The 18,182-nt window shown below is 39.3% G+C and overlaps 2 protein-coding genes and 2 long non-coding RNA genes across 7 annotated transcripts in view; 2 read left to right on the plus strand and 2 right to left on the minus strand.

Annotated features, from left to right (window-relative positions):
- On the plus strand, positions 1–11,703 carry LOC126984005 (battenin-like). Of its 2 annotated transcripts, none has more exons than XM_050837308.1 (10): positions 1–288; positions 3,006–3,087; positions 3,988–4,199; positions 4,639–4,772; positions 5,234–5,392; positions 6,840–6,983; positions 7,727–7,943; positions 8,287–8,442; positions 9,188–9,328; positions 10,195–11,703. In XM_050837308.1, the coding sequence occupies exons 2-10, from the start codon at positions 3,024–3,026 to the stop codon at positions 10,318–10,320; spliced, it is 1,353 nt and encodes a 450-aa protein (XP_050693265.1). In that variant the 5' UTR covers positions 1–288; positions 3,006–3,023; the 3' UTR covers positions 10,321–11,703. The 2 variants fall into 2 exon arrangements, with proteins under 2 accessions (XP_050693265.1, XP_050693266.1); XM_050837309.1 differs by having other exon boundaries at positions 1–287; positions 3,002–3,087.
- On the minus strand, positions 296–2,995 carry LOC126984008 (uncharacterized). Its single transcript, XR_007736365.1, has 3 exons — positions 1,489–2,995; positions 1,160–1,242; positions 296–1,037 (listed from the first exon to the last, which is right to left on the minus strand). It is a non-coding gene; the product is annotated as an uncharacterized LOC126984008 (long non-coding RNA).
- The window catches only part of LOC126984006 (uncharacterized), a 14,698-nt gene continuing 7,024 nt past the window's right edge, over positions 10,509–18,182 (minus strand). For both annotated transcript variants that reach the window (XM_050837310.1, XM_050837311.1), the window contains 3 exons: positions 16,350–16,528; positions 13,143–13,314; positions 10,509–12,155 (listed from right to left, as the gene is read on the minus strand). In XM_050837310.1, coding sequence (XP_050693267.1) covers positions 11,997–12,155; positions 13,143–13,314; positions 16,350–16,528 — 510 coding nt within the window. In that variant the 3' untranslated portion in view covers positions 10,509–11,996. The remainder of the gene's footprint in view (positions 12,156–13,142; positions 13,315–16,349; positions 16,529–18,182) is intronic.
- The window catches only part of LOC126984007 (uncharacterized), a 20,853-nt gene continuing 15,917 nt past the window's right edge, over positions 13,247–18,182 (plus strand). For both annotated transcript variants that reach the window (XR_007736363.1, XR_007736364.1), the window contains exon 1: positions 13,247–13,384. This is a non-coding gene — a long non-coding RNA (uncharacterized LOC126984007). The remainder of the gene's footprint in view (positions 13,385–18,182) is intronic.

Consider the following 18,182-nt stretch of genomic DNA (forward strand, 5'->3'; position numbering starts at 1 on the left):
GCTGCCCCCTGTAAACACACTCACGGTCACTCTTCAACATTTCGGCGCCCAGACACACATAAGTTAACGATTTTCATGGGAGTTTGGGGCATTTCCAGGGGTGGTTCAATGGCTCTAATGCTAGTTTAACCCTTCTTCTGTACCGTGAACCTAAAAAATCACTCATGGGAACCCGATTAATGTCCTTTTTTGGCCTTTGAAAATAGTTGATGAGAGGAGAAAGCTCTCACACACACACACACACACACGTGATTTTTAAAGGGACGTCAACAACAACAACAACAACAGGTGATTGTACATGTTAATTTTTTACCCTCCCCATTCACTTGACTGATGCATTATTGTGAAACTTTCATAACGCTTAAGAGTCAGCCTGTTCGCAGATGTCCTGATATGAATAATGCAAACTTACCGTAGAGATCTGGAAGGGATAAAATGACGTTATGATAAATAGGTGTGGCCCAGGGAGTCGAGGCTTTGGTGTGCTCATATAGCTCATTAATTGTGCTCCCAGATCTCTATATGCCATTAATACAAGCCAGAATAAAGGTTTTCTACGTATTTATGTCTTCAGATGCCCTCATTTTTCTTTATACTTCACACATTTTCTTCATAATTCACACTTTTCTTCATACCCTAACCAGAATCTGTGAAAGGGCATAATGATAGCTTAGCGGGTGCATCCTTATACCTCATTACTTATTACTATGTTCACTGATGACCAGCTATAAAAGTATATGCAAAAGACAAAATGATAAGTAATAGAGTGTGGTCAGTTGCTTAGTACTTGACCCTTACTTTAGAACTATTTATAAACTAATTGACCCCTGCCTTAATCTAATATATAGTAACCTATTACCCCAAAAGCATTCATCTTTCGCAGTAACATTCTAAGACGAGACACAGTGGCGGAACCTATCACCGGCAAAATACTAACCTCTCTCAATAACTTTCTAAGACGAGACAGTGGTGGAACCTATCACCGGCAAAATACTAACCTCTCTCAATAACTTTCTAAGACGAGACAGTGGTGGAACCTATCACCGGCAAAATACTAACCTCTCTCAATAACTTTCTAAGACAAGACAGTGGTGGAACCTATCACCGGCAAAATACTAACCTCTCTCAATAACTTTCTAAGACAAGACAGTGGCGGAACCTATCACCGGCAAAATACTAACCTCTCTCAATAACTTTCTAAGACGAGACAGTGGTGGAACCTATCACCGGCAAAATACTAACCTATCTTATTAACTTTCTAAGACGAGACAGTGGTGGAACCTATCACCGGCAAAATACTAACCTCTCTCAATAACTTTCTAAGACGAGACAATGGTGGAACCTATCACCGGCAAAATACTAACCTCTCTCAATAACTTTCTAAGACGAGGCACAGTGGCGGAACCTATCACTGGCAAAATACTAACTTCTCTCAATAACTTTCTAAGACGAGACAGTGGCGGAACCTATCACCAGCAAAATACTAACCTCTCTCAATAACTTTCTAAGACGAGACAATGGTGGAACCTATCACCGGCAAAATACTAACCTCTCTCAATAACTTTCTAAGACAAGACAGTGGTGGAACCTATCACCGGCAAAATACTAACCTCTCGCAATAGCTATCTAAGACAAGACACAGTGGTGGAACCTATCACTGCCAAAATACTAACCTATCTTATTAACATACTAGGACAAGATACAATGGTGTAACCTATTGCCGGGAAAATATTAACCTATCTCATTAACATTCTAAGACGACAGAGTGGTGTAACCTATCAGCAAAATATTAACCTCTCTCAATGACATTCAAAGATGAGACACTGGCGCAACCTATCACCAGCAAAATATTAACCTATCTCAGTAACATTCTAAGACGAGGCACAGTTGTGTAACCTATTGCAGGCAAAATATTAACCTCTCTCAGTAACATTCTAAGACGAGACAGTGGCGTAACCTATCATCGGCAAAATATTAACCTCTCTCAGTAACATTCTAAGACAAGACACAGTGGCGTAACCTATCACCAGCAAAATATTAACCTCTCTCAGTAACATTCTAAGACAAGGCACAGTGACGTAACCTATCATCAGCAAAATATTAACCTCTCTCAGTAACATTCTAAGATAAGACACAGTGACGTAACCTATCATCGGCAAAACATTAACCTCTCTCATTAACATTCTTAGACGAGACACAGTGGCGGAACTTATCCTCACAATGGCTATCATATTTTGTTTTCAGATGTTAGCCTTGTGTAGCAAAGTTAAATTCACTTCAGTTGGTCAATAATTAGATTATTTTTACTCCTCCAAAAATGCCATTTCTGTTGTCTTGCTATGGTTATGGGGCAGAATATATGTCACTTAGTTAGGTACATCATGAAGGTGGAAAATATTAACTCTAAACTAACAGGCTCTCCTAACATATAATAACCTCTCAGCACTGAATTAGTAACCTCTCATCATTAAGATTAAGCTAGCACTGCCAAATTAGTAACCTATCATCTCTAATTTAGTAAATTATCCTAACAAAATTAGTATCAGCCCCACCAGCTGAGGCAGCTCACCTCAGCTTGTGGGATGAGCCACTTGCCCATAAATGTTATTTAAAAGTAATTGGTATTGGTATTAAACATGATACATTTGATGTACTGTTAAAACTAAAAAAGTGAAATAATATTTGAAACTTTTGTGAGGTAGTATTAAATATTTTGAGACGAAAAAAAAAATCTTGTTATGTATGGTACATTACCATGGTGTAACAGGAATAAGATAACCATTTGAAGTGAGGTAGGTTGTGTTATAACATTTGGTCAGCTTTGTTTGGTCAATGACTTGTGACTCAAGAATCACAGCAGCACAAAGTGCATATTCGCCATTGGCTGCACTGGTCAGGAAAGCTTAATTATACCCTTTATTTGTCATACTGTGCATTAGTTAACTGCCAGGTGTGTTTTGTCATGGCGTGGGCTTTAGTATACTGAACCGTACTTTATTTTACAGGATTTCATAAAAGTGTCAATGTCTTCAGAAATTGAGGTGGTTGGGACTTACACTGACTCAGAAGGACATGAATCCGATGCAGGTAAGCAAAAATATCACCTTGTAGTATTATTTCCAAAGACAAGTAACTGTTCTTTACCTTTTAAATAATACTTGTTTGATGTATCTCTATCGATCATCAATTATGATAGATACTAGTTTTGGTCATAGGTGTGTATTTGTGAGATATGAAGCAATAGAGCCAGGCAAGAGTCACATACCACAGCAGCCACTATAAATAAAACTTGCCTGCACCACTAACAGGCTGGGGTTGTCCAAGAGATCCCTTAAGAGAGGCTATACTGGTGCTATAGGGAGCACCTAGAACAAAAATGTAGGAGTCTCTTATTACCAATGTGTGTGTAATGCCTTAGTCCCCGGTTGCAATGTCTTTTTTATCAATTGGTCCCAGCATGTAGGTCACTGCCACAAGGGACAGAACATGACTGCCAATGCTCAGAGTTCCTTTTCTTATACTGTAGGTCAAGTGAATATATTTGCTCACACACTGGACATTGCAATCAACCATATCAAACTTCAGTATTATGCTAGAACTGATTTAAGCAAAGTCATAACCCACACTTAGCTCTTCCATCTGCCCCCAACTTTACCTTTATAACCCGTTATTAACCCGGTAGCAGCGACGGGCCAAATTTGTGGCTTTACCGTGTACCAGCGATGGGACAAATTTGAGCCATGATATAACCCCCCAAAAATAGCTGATGCATAAACTGATCACAAGTGCTTTGATATATATTATGAAATGGTTTGTGTGAGTGATGATTTTTCTCATTTTTCTCGCTTAGAGGGACCATTAAGAAACATGATTCCCGCTGCTACCGGGTTAAGATACAGCAATAATATATAAGTGTACAGGTTGAATAGCTCATGAACCACAAGTCTTATTCATGGATGCCTCTCCTCTCATGCACGACCCTTTCAGATTCAAACTCAGTGCACTCCCGCGGCACCACCAGTGACAGGACAGATGGAACTCTCAGCACTACAACGAGGAGAAAACACTGGAGGAGCCTTCTGTCATTTTGGCTCTTGGGGCTGACGAATAACTTTGCCTATGTGGTTATGCTTTCTGCTGCCCATGACATACTCTCCCAAGACTTTAGTGGTGGTGGTGGAGGTGGTAATGGCAGTATTGTAAGCATAGTTGTTTTTTGTTTACTTTCATGAATACCAATTTTATACCCAAGTTTTATACAAATAGTGATATTTTCTCGTTCAGTGCATTTTGTGAGAAACGGTAAATAAATGCTTTAAGAAATGTGCGATTCAGTCAGTTTTTAGTGTAACATTAGACATGATGCAATACCTCGTGTAGATGGTGACCTTTATAAGAAACTACGAATTCACTGAAGTGCTTATACTAAATGCTTCTGATTTTGATTATTTTCTAATTCAACCCAACTCATTGATATGTGATTGTGTGTCCCAGATGTCATGCTTGCCCTGTGTCCTGGGGTAATGGGTCAAGGGGCAGTGAGATGGTAATGAGCGCTGAGATCATGTGTAGATATAGTATATGACCTAACTTTACCTTTTCCTTGGTTGCCATAACTTGTCATCCCTTGCTCTGTAGACGCCAACAAATGACAGCAACAATACAAACCCTCGGGACTGCAACACCGTCAGCACCGGCGCCATCCTGCTGGCGGACATCATTCCCTCGCTCGTGATGAAGCTTTTAGCCCCGTTCATGTTTCCTCATGTCCAGTAAGTAAAAGTTTCACCAGGCACACAGATTACTTGAGTTTGTAAAAGGGCAGATTTCTCCTCTTTTCCTTGATCCAGTGTTGCTCCTTTTATTTCTTCACGATAAGACAAGGCAGACTAAGAGCTATTTTAAGAGAGAAAAAATACCTTCAATATGCTGCTTCCTTAATTAGAACATGGTATTAAAGAAGTATCAAATTTTAGTTCAGATTATTTTATGTTCTGAGACTGTTTGTGGGTACTGGAAGCAGGAATTACAGCAGAATGAAGGTTGTTCTAGTATACAGCTCAATGATATAAAAAAATTAAAAAAATTGAAGGTGCTGGTTGATTCCTATATATTTGAGGGTCCTGTGTAACCTGTAGCACAGTAAAACTATTATTATTATTATTATTATTATTATTATTATTATTATTATTATTATTATTATTATTATTATTATTATTATTATTATTTCCAGCGCGCGTGTGAGTTTGGTGGTGCTGGCGGGCATGTGTTCCTTCCTGCTGGTAGGGTTGGCGACCAGCCGAGCCATGGCCATAGTGGGGGTGGTCTTTGCCGCCGTGGGAGCAGGTCTTGGGGAGCCCACATTCCTCGCATACTCTGCCAACTATCATGAGTAAGTAGTCGAGGAAGAAGAATGGTATTGTGATGTCTCTCTACTTCTCCCTCTCATTTTTCTGCTTCCCTTCACTTTTTTCTACTTCTTCCTCTCATTTTTTGCCTTTCCCTCTTATTTTCTGCTTTTCCCTTCTCATTTTTCTCCTTCCCTTCACCTTTTTCTGCTTCTCTCTTCTCATTTTTCTGCTTCCCTTCCCTTTTTCTACTTCTCCCTTCTCATTTTTCTGCTTCCCTTCACCTTTTTCTACTTCTCTCTTCTCATTTTTCTGCTTCTCTTCACCTTTTCTTTTTCTACTTCTCCCTTCTCATTTTTCTGCTTCCCTTCACCTTTTTCTACTTCTCTCTTCTCATTTTTCTGCTTCCCTTCACCTTTTCTTTTTCTACTTCTCCCTTCTCACTTTTCTGCTTCCCTTCACCTTTTCTTTTTCTACTTCTCCCTTCTTATTTTTCTGCTTCCCTTCACCTTTTCTTTTTCTGCTTCTCCCTTCTCATTTTTCTGCTTCCCTTCCCCTTTTTCTACTTCTCCCTTCTCATTTTTCAGCTCCCCTTCACTTTTTCTACTTCTCCCTTCTCATTCTTCTGCTTCTTCCTTCACCCTTTTCTACTTTTCAATCTCATTTTTACTATTTCACCTCCCAATTTTTCCTCTTCCCCACTCATGTTTGTACCTCCTGCATGCATATTCCTCTTTCCTCTTATTTTCTTTACTTCCTCCTCACTTTTTTCTACTTTTCTCACATTTTTTCTGTTTCCATCTTTCATCTTCTTCCTAGCTCTCCCATTTTCCTCTTTCCCACTCATTTTTGTATCTCCTGTTTGCATTTTTCTCTACCTTGTCCTTTTTTTTACTTCTTACATTTTTCTACTTTCCCTTTCATTTTTCTGTTTCCCCCTCCAATTTTTCTGTTTCCATTTCTCATTTTCCATCTAGCCCTTTCATTTTGCTCTTCCTCATTTATTTTCTTTACTTCATGCTTTCAAATATTCCAGTTCTGCTTTTATTTTCCCATCTAATTTTTTCACTTTGACATTTTTACACTTTCGTCTCATTTTGCTCCTGAGTCTATATGTAACTTGAACTCAACTCTATCAACCCTATAAATTCTTGGGATCAAAGTTCAGTTCAGTCCAGTAGAGGATATGGGATAAGCCTTGTGTCCTGTTTCACTGATTCTTATGTGCAGTGGTTTCACTTTCACTGTTAAGCAAATAGCTGTCTTCGCTTGTTTCTTGCTTCACTAGATTTTCATTCTGCGCCATTACCCTTTTTAAAAATACTTAGTGCTCTTAATACTTATCTTTAGTGGTCAGCACCATGTGACCCCTATTGTTGCGTCGCCCTGATTTCAAACTACACTCAATTTGTCTTGCTCCACCATTTCACTTCATAATACCTCCAGTGCCTCCTTAGTATACCAGTCTGCTCCCAATGCCGTCATCACCAGGAACGTTGTTTCTACATGGTCGTCAGGGACAGGGGCGGCCGGGCTCTTTGGTTCTATGAGCTTTGCCGTGTTCACCTCGGCTGGGCTGTCTCCTCGCTCCGCAGTGCTGCTCATGCTGGTGGTGCCGGTGATCATGGGTCTCAGGTGAGTGTGTAACCTTTGTCCTGCAATAAGTTACTGGGAGACGTCTATTCTCTCTCGTCAAGTGTAGGATGTGACTTTGCTTTGATTGCTTGAAAATTAAAAGTAGTTTGCTTTTCCTATTATGCAGATTGTCATTGGAAGAATCTTTTGCTCTCTAGTTAAGTGTAGGATTTGACTTTGCTTTGGTTGCTTGAAAATTAAAAGTAGGTGGCCTTTCCTACCTTGCAGATTGTTGGCAGATGAATCATTTGCTTTCTAGTCAACGGTAGGATGAGCCTTTATATTACTTGCTTGAAAATTAAAAGTAGGTCACCTTTCCCTACCATGTATATTGTTTGTGGATGAATCTTTACCTCTAGTCAAGTGTAGGACATGACTTTATATTGTTTGGTTGAATATAAAAAGTAGATTCTCCTTCCCATCATGCAGATTGTCAGTTAATGAATCTTTTGCTCAAGTATAGGATGTGCCTTTATATTGCTAGCTTGAAAATTAAAAGTAGGTGGCTTTTCCTCTCGTGCAGATTGTCGATGGAAAAGTCTTTAGCTCTAGTCAAGCAGGGGATGTGATTTTACATTGGTTGCTTGTAAGTTATTCACACATATCCTGCTGTATTGTTAAGCTTTGGATATATATTACAGAGTCAAAGCATTGGATCTTACTTTAAACTTACTTGTCTCATATATCAAACACAGATATGATAGTTTTAATGATTTGTTTCATTCATAAGCTATTTTTTTCAGCTTTTGGGTAATTCTCATTCACCCAGAGAAGACAAAGTGTGGAAGGTCCTGCACGATGTACAGTATTAATGAGGAGGAAGAGGAGACCATGTTGCCGGCCAACAACCCACCACCCATAACCTTTACCCAGAAGGTGGCGCTGCTGCCCTCCCTGATGAAGTACATGATTCCTGTGCTTATGGTGTATTTGGCAGAGTACGTGATCAACCAAGGCCTTGTGAGTACCTCCTGACCAGTTCTGTTACATTTTCAGTCTTTTATTTTATAGGCAAGGAGGCAGCTCAAGGGTGTCAAATAGAGGTAACCAAAAAGCCTGTTGTCACTACGCCTGCAAATAGTAAATAGTACATATACACTAGTAGAAGACTATAATCAGAAGAGATGGTAATCAAAATATAGAAAAGTTCATTAGTGTTTATATAAATGAACTGCCTAATAGAGGAAGGGTTAGCACTGGACTGAGCAAGATGGAGGAGAATCATCGCACGTCCGACCCCAAGAATGGGAGAAGATGGACTGTAAATGAAGAAAAAGATAACTGAATTGCCTAATATTTTCAGTTGGAGCTGGTGTACTTCCCGCAAGACAAGGACTGGCTGAACCATCACGAGCAGTATCGCTGGTACCAGGTCCTCTACCAAGTGGGCGTCATGGTGTCCAGGTCCTCGGTCAACTTTGTACGGGTCACACACATTTGGAAGACCTCGGTGCTACAGGTGAGGCGAGGACCTTTTGGCATATGTACATTTTCATTTTCTTTTTTGTTGTGGTTAGGATTTTTGCGCACGTCATTTTATGTTTTGTTTCACAGGTCTTTTTATGTTTTGTTGTGGTTTTCTACATATCTACAAACATTTGGAAGACTTAACCCGTCTGGTGTGATTGGCATGCATTTGGTTTTCACTGGTAGCCTGGTAACATATAGTCCCAGGTCTTTCTCTGCCTCTGTGGTGGATAGTGGAGTGTTTCCCATGTGGTATCCCAAGGTGATGACTTTACATTTTCCTTCACTGAATTGTACCAGCCACTTTTTGTTCTATTTCTGTAGCATGGTGATGTGTTCTTGTAGGAAATCCGCAGTCAAGGGGTTAAGTGGTACAAGTTTGGTGATGTATTTTTTGTGCATATGTAGATCTTTATATTTTTTCTCATGGTTTACGTAAGCCCTCTCTATTTTTTGTTGTGGTTTTGCAGGTATTCGAAACAAGTGTCGGCATTTTTTATAGTCCAGATTTTACACTGAGTAGACTGGCAGGCAATTTTGTGCATGTTGATTGTTATGTTTATGATTGTAAGAGGTGCTTGTTATTTTTTATCCTGGTTTCACTGCATCATTGTGGTTCATATTCATGGTTGTGACTTTTTAAATATTTGCAAACAAGTGCGTTCATCTTTATAATCTAGAATGGCAATTTTGTACACGTTCATAGTAAGAGTTATTATTTTTACCCTGTGTTTCAGTGGATCAATGTGGTTCTCTTCCTGACCTGCGCCATCTATTGGTGGGTCAAAAACATCTGGCTGGTGTTCCTCCTCATCCTCTGGGAAGGTGTTCTGGGAGGAGCTGCGTACGTCAACACCTTCTACAGGATTTCTCAAGAGGTGAGTCACGTTCGCTTGGTTTCGGTACATTAAGCGTTTTTTCTTTAATCTCCCTTAACATGTTCGCTTGGTTTCAGTACTTTAATCGTGTTTTTTTTTCTCTTTCTTTTTCTTTTTTCTATCTTTTTCCGATACATTCACTTGGATTCAGTACATTAATGATTTTTCTTCTGTCTCGCTCATCATATTCACTTGGTTTCAGTACATAATTGCTTTTTTCTTCTATTTTCCTCAACATGTTCTCTTGGTTTCAGTACATTAATCTTCTTTCTTCTGTCTCGCTCATCATATTCACTTGGTTTCAGTACATGATTGCTTTTTTCTTCTATCTGTCTCAATACATTTACTTGGTTTCAGTACATAATAACTTTTTCTTTTATCTTCTCAACATGTTCTCTTGATTTCAGTACATTAATCATTTTTCCTTCCATCCCCTCCCATCATATTCACTTGATTTCAGTACATGATTGCTTTTTTCTTCTATCTGTCTCAATACGTTCACTTGGTTTCAGTACATAATTGCTTTTTCTTACTACATATTTGCCCCAATATGTTCACTTGGTTTCAGTACATTAATTTTTTTTTGCTTCAGTCTCCCCTATTGCGTTCACTTGGTTTCATTACATTATTATTGCTTTTGCCTTCTTTCTGCCCTCAACACATTCACTCACATTACTGGGGCACTTAAATGTACTTATATCTATGATCTCCTCAGTCAGCTGCATCATATACCACACATCACATTCAACTTGGTCCATACAGGTTTTCCAACATATAGTGTGTGCTTGATTTAACAATATATATAATAATTACAGAAAAAAATAACCCACCCCTTGTCTTCACTCTTCCCATTCTCTTCCATACAGACTGATGAACGTCACAGAGAGTTTGCGATGGCGGTGACCACTTTGTCAGACACCATTGGAGTAACTATGGCAGGCCTCATTGCCATTCCTCTTCACAATATCATTTGCAGCCTTCCTGTGAAGTGAGGGGAGAATGCAAAAAATGTGGCATGAAGGGGTAGCATATTCATCCTCGGCATGTGCCACAAACACTGGTCTGCAATTACCATGTTGTTGCTTTACATTATTTAGCCCTTCTTCCTTGAGTCTGATCTAGCTGGTTGATTATGACAGAGAGGATGATTTGATTCTCTTTCAGTTATTATTGTTTGTGCTTTTAGCTGATGTGTGAGTTGTTCTGTGTGTGGTGTCTTGTGCAAGCAAACTCTAGATTACGTGATTGTTTCTGTAGCTTGCTACACATGTGTTTTATTATTTTTTTGTATCAAGACATAATATAAAGCAAACTTGGCATCTAACCTAATGAGATGCCTATGTTTGTTTTCCAGTTAATCATCTTGAAATATTTGTTCTGACCTACACATTACACATTATTCATAATTGTTACTCAGTTCACAATATGAATAAGTCTCCCAGGTGTCCTCACAATTCATTATGAGAACTTGAACAAATGCCTTAGTACTTCACAGTCCTGTATGTGCAATAGTATAGTATTTATTTTTATAACCACATGAAAGTATATAAATAGATGTTAGAGGTTTCAGTGTACGTGTGTCGGTGAGATCATCCATCTTGAGTGCTCAGTGCTGCTTCTTGTGCATGAAAGTTCATAAATAATGGAAACATAGACACACCACAGCCAGACATGTGTCTCTTCAGTGTCTTTCCAGTGAGGAACAGTTGTGTGCTGGGGTGTGAGTGGCCTGTGACAGTGGGCTGTTTGCTTTATCTTGAACTTAACTTGTGTTGTCCCTGATAATTATCCCTCACCAGATGATAAATGATATTTACTTTTCAAAGTTAAGATTGGTGAAGTAAATCTTACTCATACAACTGCTGTTCTTGGCACTACATGAAGTTTTATTGTAGTACTAGATGATAAGTCATACGTGTCTTTTCAAGGTATGAAAATGCACACCGGATCAAATCTTGATGACAAGAAGTTAAAGTCCCATAGGTTAAAACACTAATTAACCTTTCACAGCACTGTTTCCAGTACTAACCATAAGTTGTTGGCTTCCAACCAACAGCAGTACAAGAACTTAGGACCAATCAAAGTGCCTAAAAAGTTGGTAAAGGGATCACTGTCGTAATAATGAACAAAATAGTCCATACATCTACAATTTTTGGATGTCTAGTCACACACCTTTTTATCTTTGTGTGCGTATAAAATACACTATTGTCTGCTGGCCATATTTAAACCATTATGTGATAATAGATGTTTTCATTACAAAAAAAAAAGGTCCTGTGATTAGAAGCTAGTTCATCAATTGCTATGTTTGGTGTTATTACACAAGGTCTATTTTTATATAGATGTGACACGTGTTTTAATAAATTCATACTCTTTGGTGTCATTTACTTACTGAACCTAATCATCACTACAGAGGAAGATTATTGTAATTTTCCTCCAGATCAAATGTATCAAGTTATCAACAAGAATGGTCTTCAAAATACCAATATAACAATGTTTTATATACATACACATTATGCACAACTTAAGCAAATAATCTGAATATATTGCATGGTTCAAACTTTTCACTATACATATACAGGTGCTGAAAATGGTAAAGGCAACAGTTGATGTGTGAATGTTTTTTATTGCTTGAGTAGTAGTTGACAGTGCATGGATGAACTTGTATAACTCAATCTGGGTGTGGTCTAGCAAAGCGACAAGGTTGAAGGCGCCGGGTGAGCACTTCCCCGGAGAAGACCAAGCCGCTGAACGCCAGGCCCACCAGCAGGAAGTAGAAGGCAGCCTCCAGGTGGGCCATACTCACCACCACCTCGCTCTGCCCCTCAGACTGTGGTGAGGGAAGACGTGGCATGTATTTATCAAAAACAATTAATAAATCTAACCTAACCTGGCCTGTGCCTCACTGTTAAGATGCAATGTTGCTGCACTCAAACTTTTTGCATCATTATATTGAATTCCTTTTAATTTTCTGAAAGCTCTTAGTAACTGCAGTGCATTCAGAGACCAAGATACAACTTATAATGTAGTAAGCATTAGGTATATATCCTAAAATTCATTATCATCATCATCTTCCCAGGGTTCAAGGGCTGGAAATGAAACTGCAAGAATAATAATGAAAAGCAAAGTTAATGATAATAGTGAGAAAATATATAATCATCATCATCATCACGTCATTTGGGGTTCCTGAGTGCTGGAAGAGAGTAAAAATGAATAGTAAATAGTTAATAGCCATAGCAAACAGTAGGGGTAACAATAATAGCTACAAAATATAACCTCCTCCTCCTCCTCCTCCTCTTCACCATCATCATCACTTCATCCAGAGGTCCTAAGGGGTGGAAGAGAACCAGTAGGCTAGTAATAATAAAAAGTAAATAGTGAATAGCAACAGTAACAGTCAAAAGAGAAGTTAATAATAGGTTGATTGACAGATAGCTTATTGTTGCAAGTATGGGTTGGTGTTTCAAGACACTTTCGCTTCTAACATCAGCTATTTCTAAAGATCAAAGAGGGGGTCAGTCGGGTTCTAATGAGTGTTTCTTCAGGTTCATGGTACAGAGGAAGGGTCAAACTACCACCAGGGTCATAAAACTACCCCTGGAAATGCCCACAACTCCTACGAAAGCCTTGTCAAATTGGTGTTTTTGGACGCCGAAATGTCTTGTTAATACGATCCTATATCAACAGTAATAGTTAATAATAGATTGATTGATTGATAGTTTATTGTTGCAAGTATAGTTGGTAAAGGAGAAGGGAGGAGGAGCATGCCATCCCAACCCCCGGGCAGTACAGTGACAGTCATCATCATCATCATCACCTCGTCCGAAGCTCCTGAAGACTGAGATCGAACCTGAAGCTGCGTTGTGCCTTCCCGCCTCTCCCTGCGCACCCTCGTAACGACCACATCCCCCAGCCAGTAGCGTATCAGGCCGCCCTCGATCAACCGCTGCGTCAGGTGGGTGATGGGGCCGTGGCAGGGCGCTCCGATCCTGACGAAGGTGAAGATTATATGGAGAAGGGCAACGTGGTATTCTGCGACGGAACTACGGATTTTTGAGGGTAATATTCTCTCTACCTACGTTATCTGTTTCTCTTGATTGATTGATTGATTGCTAGTTTATTGTTGCAAGTAAACAACAAAGGAAAAGGGAGGAATATGCCATCCCAACCCCCAGGCAGTACAGAGTGTGGTTATACAATTTATCTAGTTATATATCTATCTTTCTATCTGCCTACCTACCTATCTATCTGTCTATCTATCTAGCTGTCTATCTATTTGTCTATTTACTTTTCTATTCATCTACCTACCGACCCTTAATTCTGTCTAACCATCTACATCTATACCTTCCTTTCTATCTCTCTATCTATCTATCTACCCTGTTCAATATCTATCTACCTATCCTATCCTCCTACCTCGATCTATCAATCTATCTATTTCTCTCTATCTTCGTCCACCCTTCTGTCTGATATTATACTCCATCTTAGCTGGTCATGTCTAAATACCCTAATTTCTAAAGCAGGCTCCCTTAAAAGCGTTATCAAGCTGGTGTACGTAGTCTAGAGAAAGTGGAGTTTTGGTAGACTCGAGTAGATTATAAATATTCCCCATAATTTTAGACGTTAGCAATGCAGACAGGTAAAATATAACGTACGGTAATTCATCATCTTCCTGCATGCTGTGCCTTCTAAGGTTTCAACAGGATCGAGGCATTTCGGCTTCAATAAACCTTTCCGATTATAAATAAAGTTCAAGGGTGGTTGTATTACGAACTTATGATATTTAAGCAACTAATAATCTTATCCATATGCTTTGGTATCGATGGTGAAGAGAAATAACACCGAAATGATCATAACGAAATTTCCTATTGAGATTGTTTGCATTTCGTTTTAGTGAGTGGGTGAATCCTGCGGCCTGAATTATATAGTTTCATTACAGCCGTTCTCAGGTGATATTTTTATTTAAATAGCTTAGGAAATAACTAGTATCTTATGTATCTTTTTTCATCGCAGTGTCTGATTTGTTTCGGTGCCCTCAGGATGCGAAGGTTAAGTGAAGCCTGAAGATCCACGGAAAATTTGCCCAGTGTAATAGCCCCTGAAGGAGTGTACCTGTAACCTTGGACAGGTGGTCACTCATTCAGAAAACAAATACATACTCACTTGTCACCACAACACACCAACACTAACAATGACATTCAATTCACTTCCCTCCCTTGCACACTCGGCTCCCCAGTCCCCCCAACAACCATTACAAATATGCGTGTTATGCACCTGTACGGGTGAACTGCGCATTATCGAGATCCAGATCCAGACTATAGGAGAGCTGAAGTAGTAGTGTGTCTGCATGCTTTAAGTTTTATTTCGAATTAAATACAAACATCTCGAAGACTTTTCTATATTCAGTTGTCCCGGCGGCTGCCATGTAGGTACTTGGTTTGCGTTGGTGCTTGAAACTATGCTTCTATAGTCCTGGCTATACGGTAAAGACGGCTGCCCACGCTTTTGTATGCAGCCGTATGCGTGGACAACCACTGTGACCTTCACGAAGGACTGCATATTGCATCGGCATGTTCGAAATTCCTCATCCTTATCACTCTACAACACACCACTTTTAACCTATTTTTTCGCGATTCTCAACCCATATTAATGTCTCAAAAGCAATCAACCACCAGCGCCTACTGTTTGTGATCCTCTGGCTCCACCAGGAGACCTTAATTGTAAGTTCCGTATTGATAAATAGCTGAATTAAGAATCAAAGTGACCGCCAATCTGCCTCAAGGCGTTCTATTTTCACAGAGCGAATGCATATCAGATTTGGATACCAATCAATGACGAAGGAAATCAGGGTTCACCTTCTTCCGGGTACGGTCACGCCTACTCCACCACGTACATTCGAGTATAGTCCCTTATGATCCTCCAGAGAAGATGTGTCACCTATATGATTCACAAAATCAATGTCGATAAGCGTCCATCATAGCCGGAACGTTTCATGGTTCCTTCATTCAGCTGAAAGAATGAAAAATGTGCACAACAATCCGACTCTTCCTCAGCTGGGGAAAGAAACTTCGTCGAAATATGCAAGATTGTTTATCTTTTGTCCCCAAACAATATCACTTTCATCACCGTCCCTCCTCGCTCTGAGAAACACATCGTATCATGTGTTGCAACAGACCAACACTGTGCTGGGCACCCCCACGTACTTGCTCCATGTGTACAGCCTACCTATGCTTGCAAACTCCATAGACATAGCAACCCTTGATTATAGTAGATGACTTTGATGTCTGGAGGCCAATATTATTTCATATATGATTGCGGATTTGCAGTATTGAATTTTACTATTGTCTTAAACCAAATTTCTTGCAAAGTTTATCTTGATGTACTTTTTATTTCTAGTTATTTATTATTATTATTATTATTATTATTATTATTATTATTATTATTATTATTATTATTATTATTATTATTATTATTATTATTATTATTATTATTATTATTATTATTTTTACGTTTTCGTCTGTGGCGCCGGTAGGCTTCTTGGTATAGGGTCTGGTGGTCGGCCCCAGCCCGTTGTGGCGCAGGCAAGTGTTTATAGTGGCGCCATCTCCTCTTGGTTCATGCTGCCCCCCCGGAGCTCATTCTTGATTCACTTTGACAGTTTTTCTAGGGTCTGGGTTGATAGGTTTTTTTCAGAACAGCATGTGGATAATCCCAGGTGTTAGCGGCGAAATCGAACGCACGTCGATTCGAACGCACGTCGTCCATGACGCGCGAACGCGGGGCCCACACATTAACCATTCAGCCACTGCCCACCGTGGTCAATAAAAAAACTAACTTACTGACGAAGGAGTATTTTCGAATGGTTTCAAAATACACTGCATTCATTACAAGAACCTGATCTGTGTATAGTTCCGTTACCTAAAACCACATGATGTTGGTATACCTATGTTTGTGTCCATGAGTGTAATCTCAAATAATTCAGATAATACATTACAGCCATCACAACACCTCTTTGTAGCTGACTGACCTAAAGCCCCACGATGTCCCAGCAAACTTCGGGTAGCGTTTGGCCCCTGTATGGATGGGGGAGTAGCCGCGGGCATCCGTGTAGCGCGAGGCGACCTGGTAGGCGCTCTGCAGCTGCGTGGTGATGAAGGCGTAGCGGCCAGCCAGGACCAGCCTCATGTTCTCGTCCAAGGAGTGGGTCTGTTGGGAGAGCCACAGCAGTAGTCACAGCGCGAGAGCCGGGATTCACAAAGCGTTATAAGCGACATGGTTAGGAGCGTTGACAATAAATCGGCACTTTCCAACAATCCGCCGTAATAACTGTTATCAATCGCTCTAACGTCGGGACTCACAAAACATTCATGGCGTCGGGCTACGGTAATAACTATATGTTTTTGAACGCTAGCACCAGCACCAGCAGTAGTGGCAGTGGTAGCTTAGTAGTAGAGCAGTAGTAGTAGCAGTAGTAGCCTCGTAACTTAGCTCTAAACACAAACTATTGCCTTGAGTTAAATAAGTAGGAGTAGTAGTAGCAGTAGTAGTAATAGTAGTTGTAGTTTATGTAGTTGTAAAGTATCTGTAAAAAAGTCAAAGTTAAGTTAAGCACGTGAAATTGACCTCTTCTCCATCCGAATTTGACCTCTTCTAAACTCTCGTTCTTTTCTCTTTTGCCGGAGCAGCGTCTAGCGGGAATTTTTGGTTGCTGTTAATGTTTTTTTCCCCTCGAGTTGCCTCCCTTGATGTTAAAAAGTAGTAGTTGTTGTGGTAGTCGTTGTTGTTTCCTCCACTTGGCTGGCAGCTCCAAGGTTACGCAACCCGCCCGGTAACTCGAAGGTCGCGGTTTACGGCACAGCTTAAAAAGACAACACAAAAGGAGCTGTCAACCCTATAATCAGCGGTCGGCAACGTGCGGCTCTATTAGGAGGGCTACTTAAAAACGTCCAAATTATCCAGACATTGAGCAGCTCTCCAAAGAAACTCAGGAGCAGAAGTCGCATTCAAGTTTAAACCCAGCATGTTGACGAAATATATTATGTACAGTTAGCATGTTGTTTAAAAGTATGTAATGTTTGTTCAGTCGTAGTAACAAACTATAAAGGATTGACAATAGGTTGCTGACATCATATTGAATTAAAGGAGTGGCTTCATAAATATAATAGTTTGTTTTATGACTGGTGCAATTATAGTTGTTGTTATTATTTTCATTGTTATTGTTATTATTATTATTATTATTATTATTATTATTATTATTATTATTATTATTATTATTATTATTAGGCGCTATAGTGTATTTGATTAACTTGACTGTGGGTATATTATCTAACTTGCTCTTCTCGAATTATGGGTTGCGGACTTCTGTCTATAATCATAAAGAAAATCTAGCCTTAAGAGGTTTATGTTTCGTGTAATTCTTTATTTTTCTAATTTTTTTCATACTTCTTTCATCACTAATTCATTTCTCTTACTTTTATGACCAAGAGAAATCATAATCGCTATAGCATTTATATTCATTTATATTGTGTTAGGTTTAGAGGTTTACATGTTTGTCATTACTTTTGTCCATATGTTTGGTTTTAATTCATTCACATATATTTTTAGGGTTAGACTCCATGCGTGTCGTTACTCTTTTGCATAGGTTCGGTTTTGACTCATTCATTTATATTGTTTTAGGGTTAGAATCCTTGCCTGTCATCACTTTTGTATATGTTTTGTTTTAATGAATTTATTTATATTTTTAGAGTTAGAATCCATGCATGTCATTACTCTTTTGCATAGGTTTAATTTTGACGCATTCATTTATATTGTTTTAGGGTTAGAATCCTTGCCTGTCATCACTTTTGTATATGTTTTGTTT

The sequence above is a fragment of the Eriocheir sinensis genome, chromosome 55, assembly GCF_024679095.1.
Source record: "Eriocheir sinensis breed Jianghai 21 chromosome 55, ASM2467909v1, whole genome shotgun sequence".
Taxonomy (NCBI): domain Eukaryota; kingdom Metazoa; phylum Arthropoda; class Malacostraca; order Decapoda; family Varunidae; genus Eriocheir; species Eriocheir sinensis.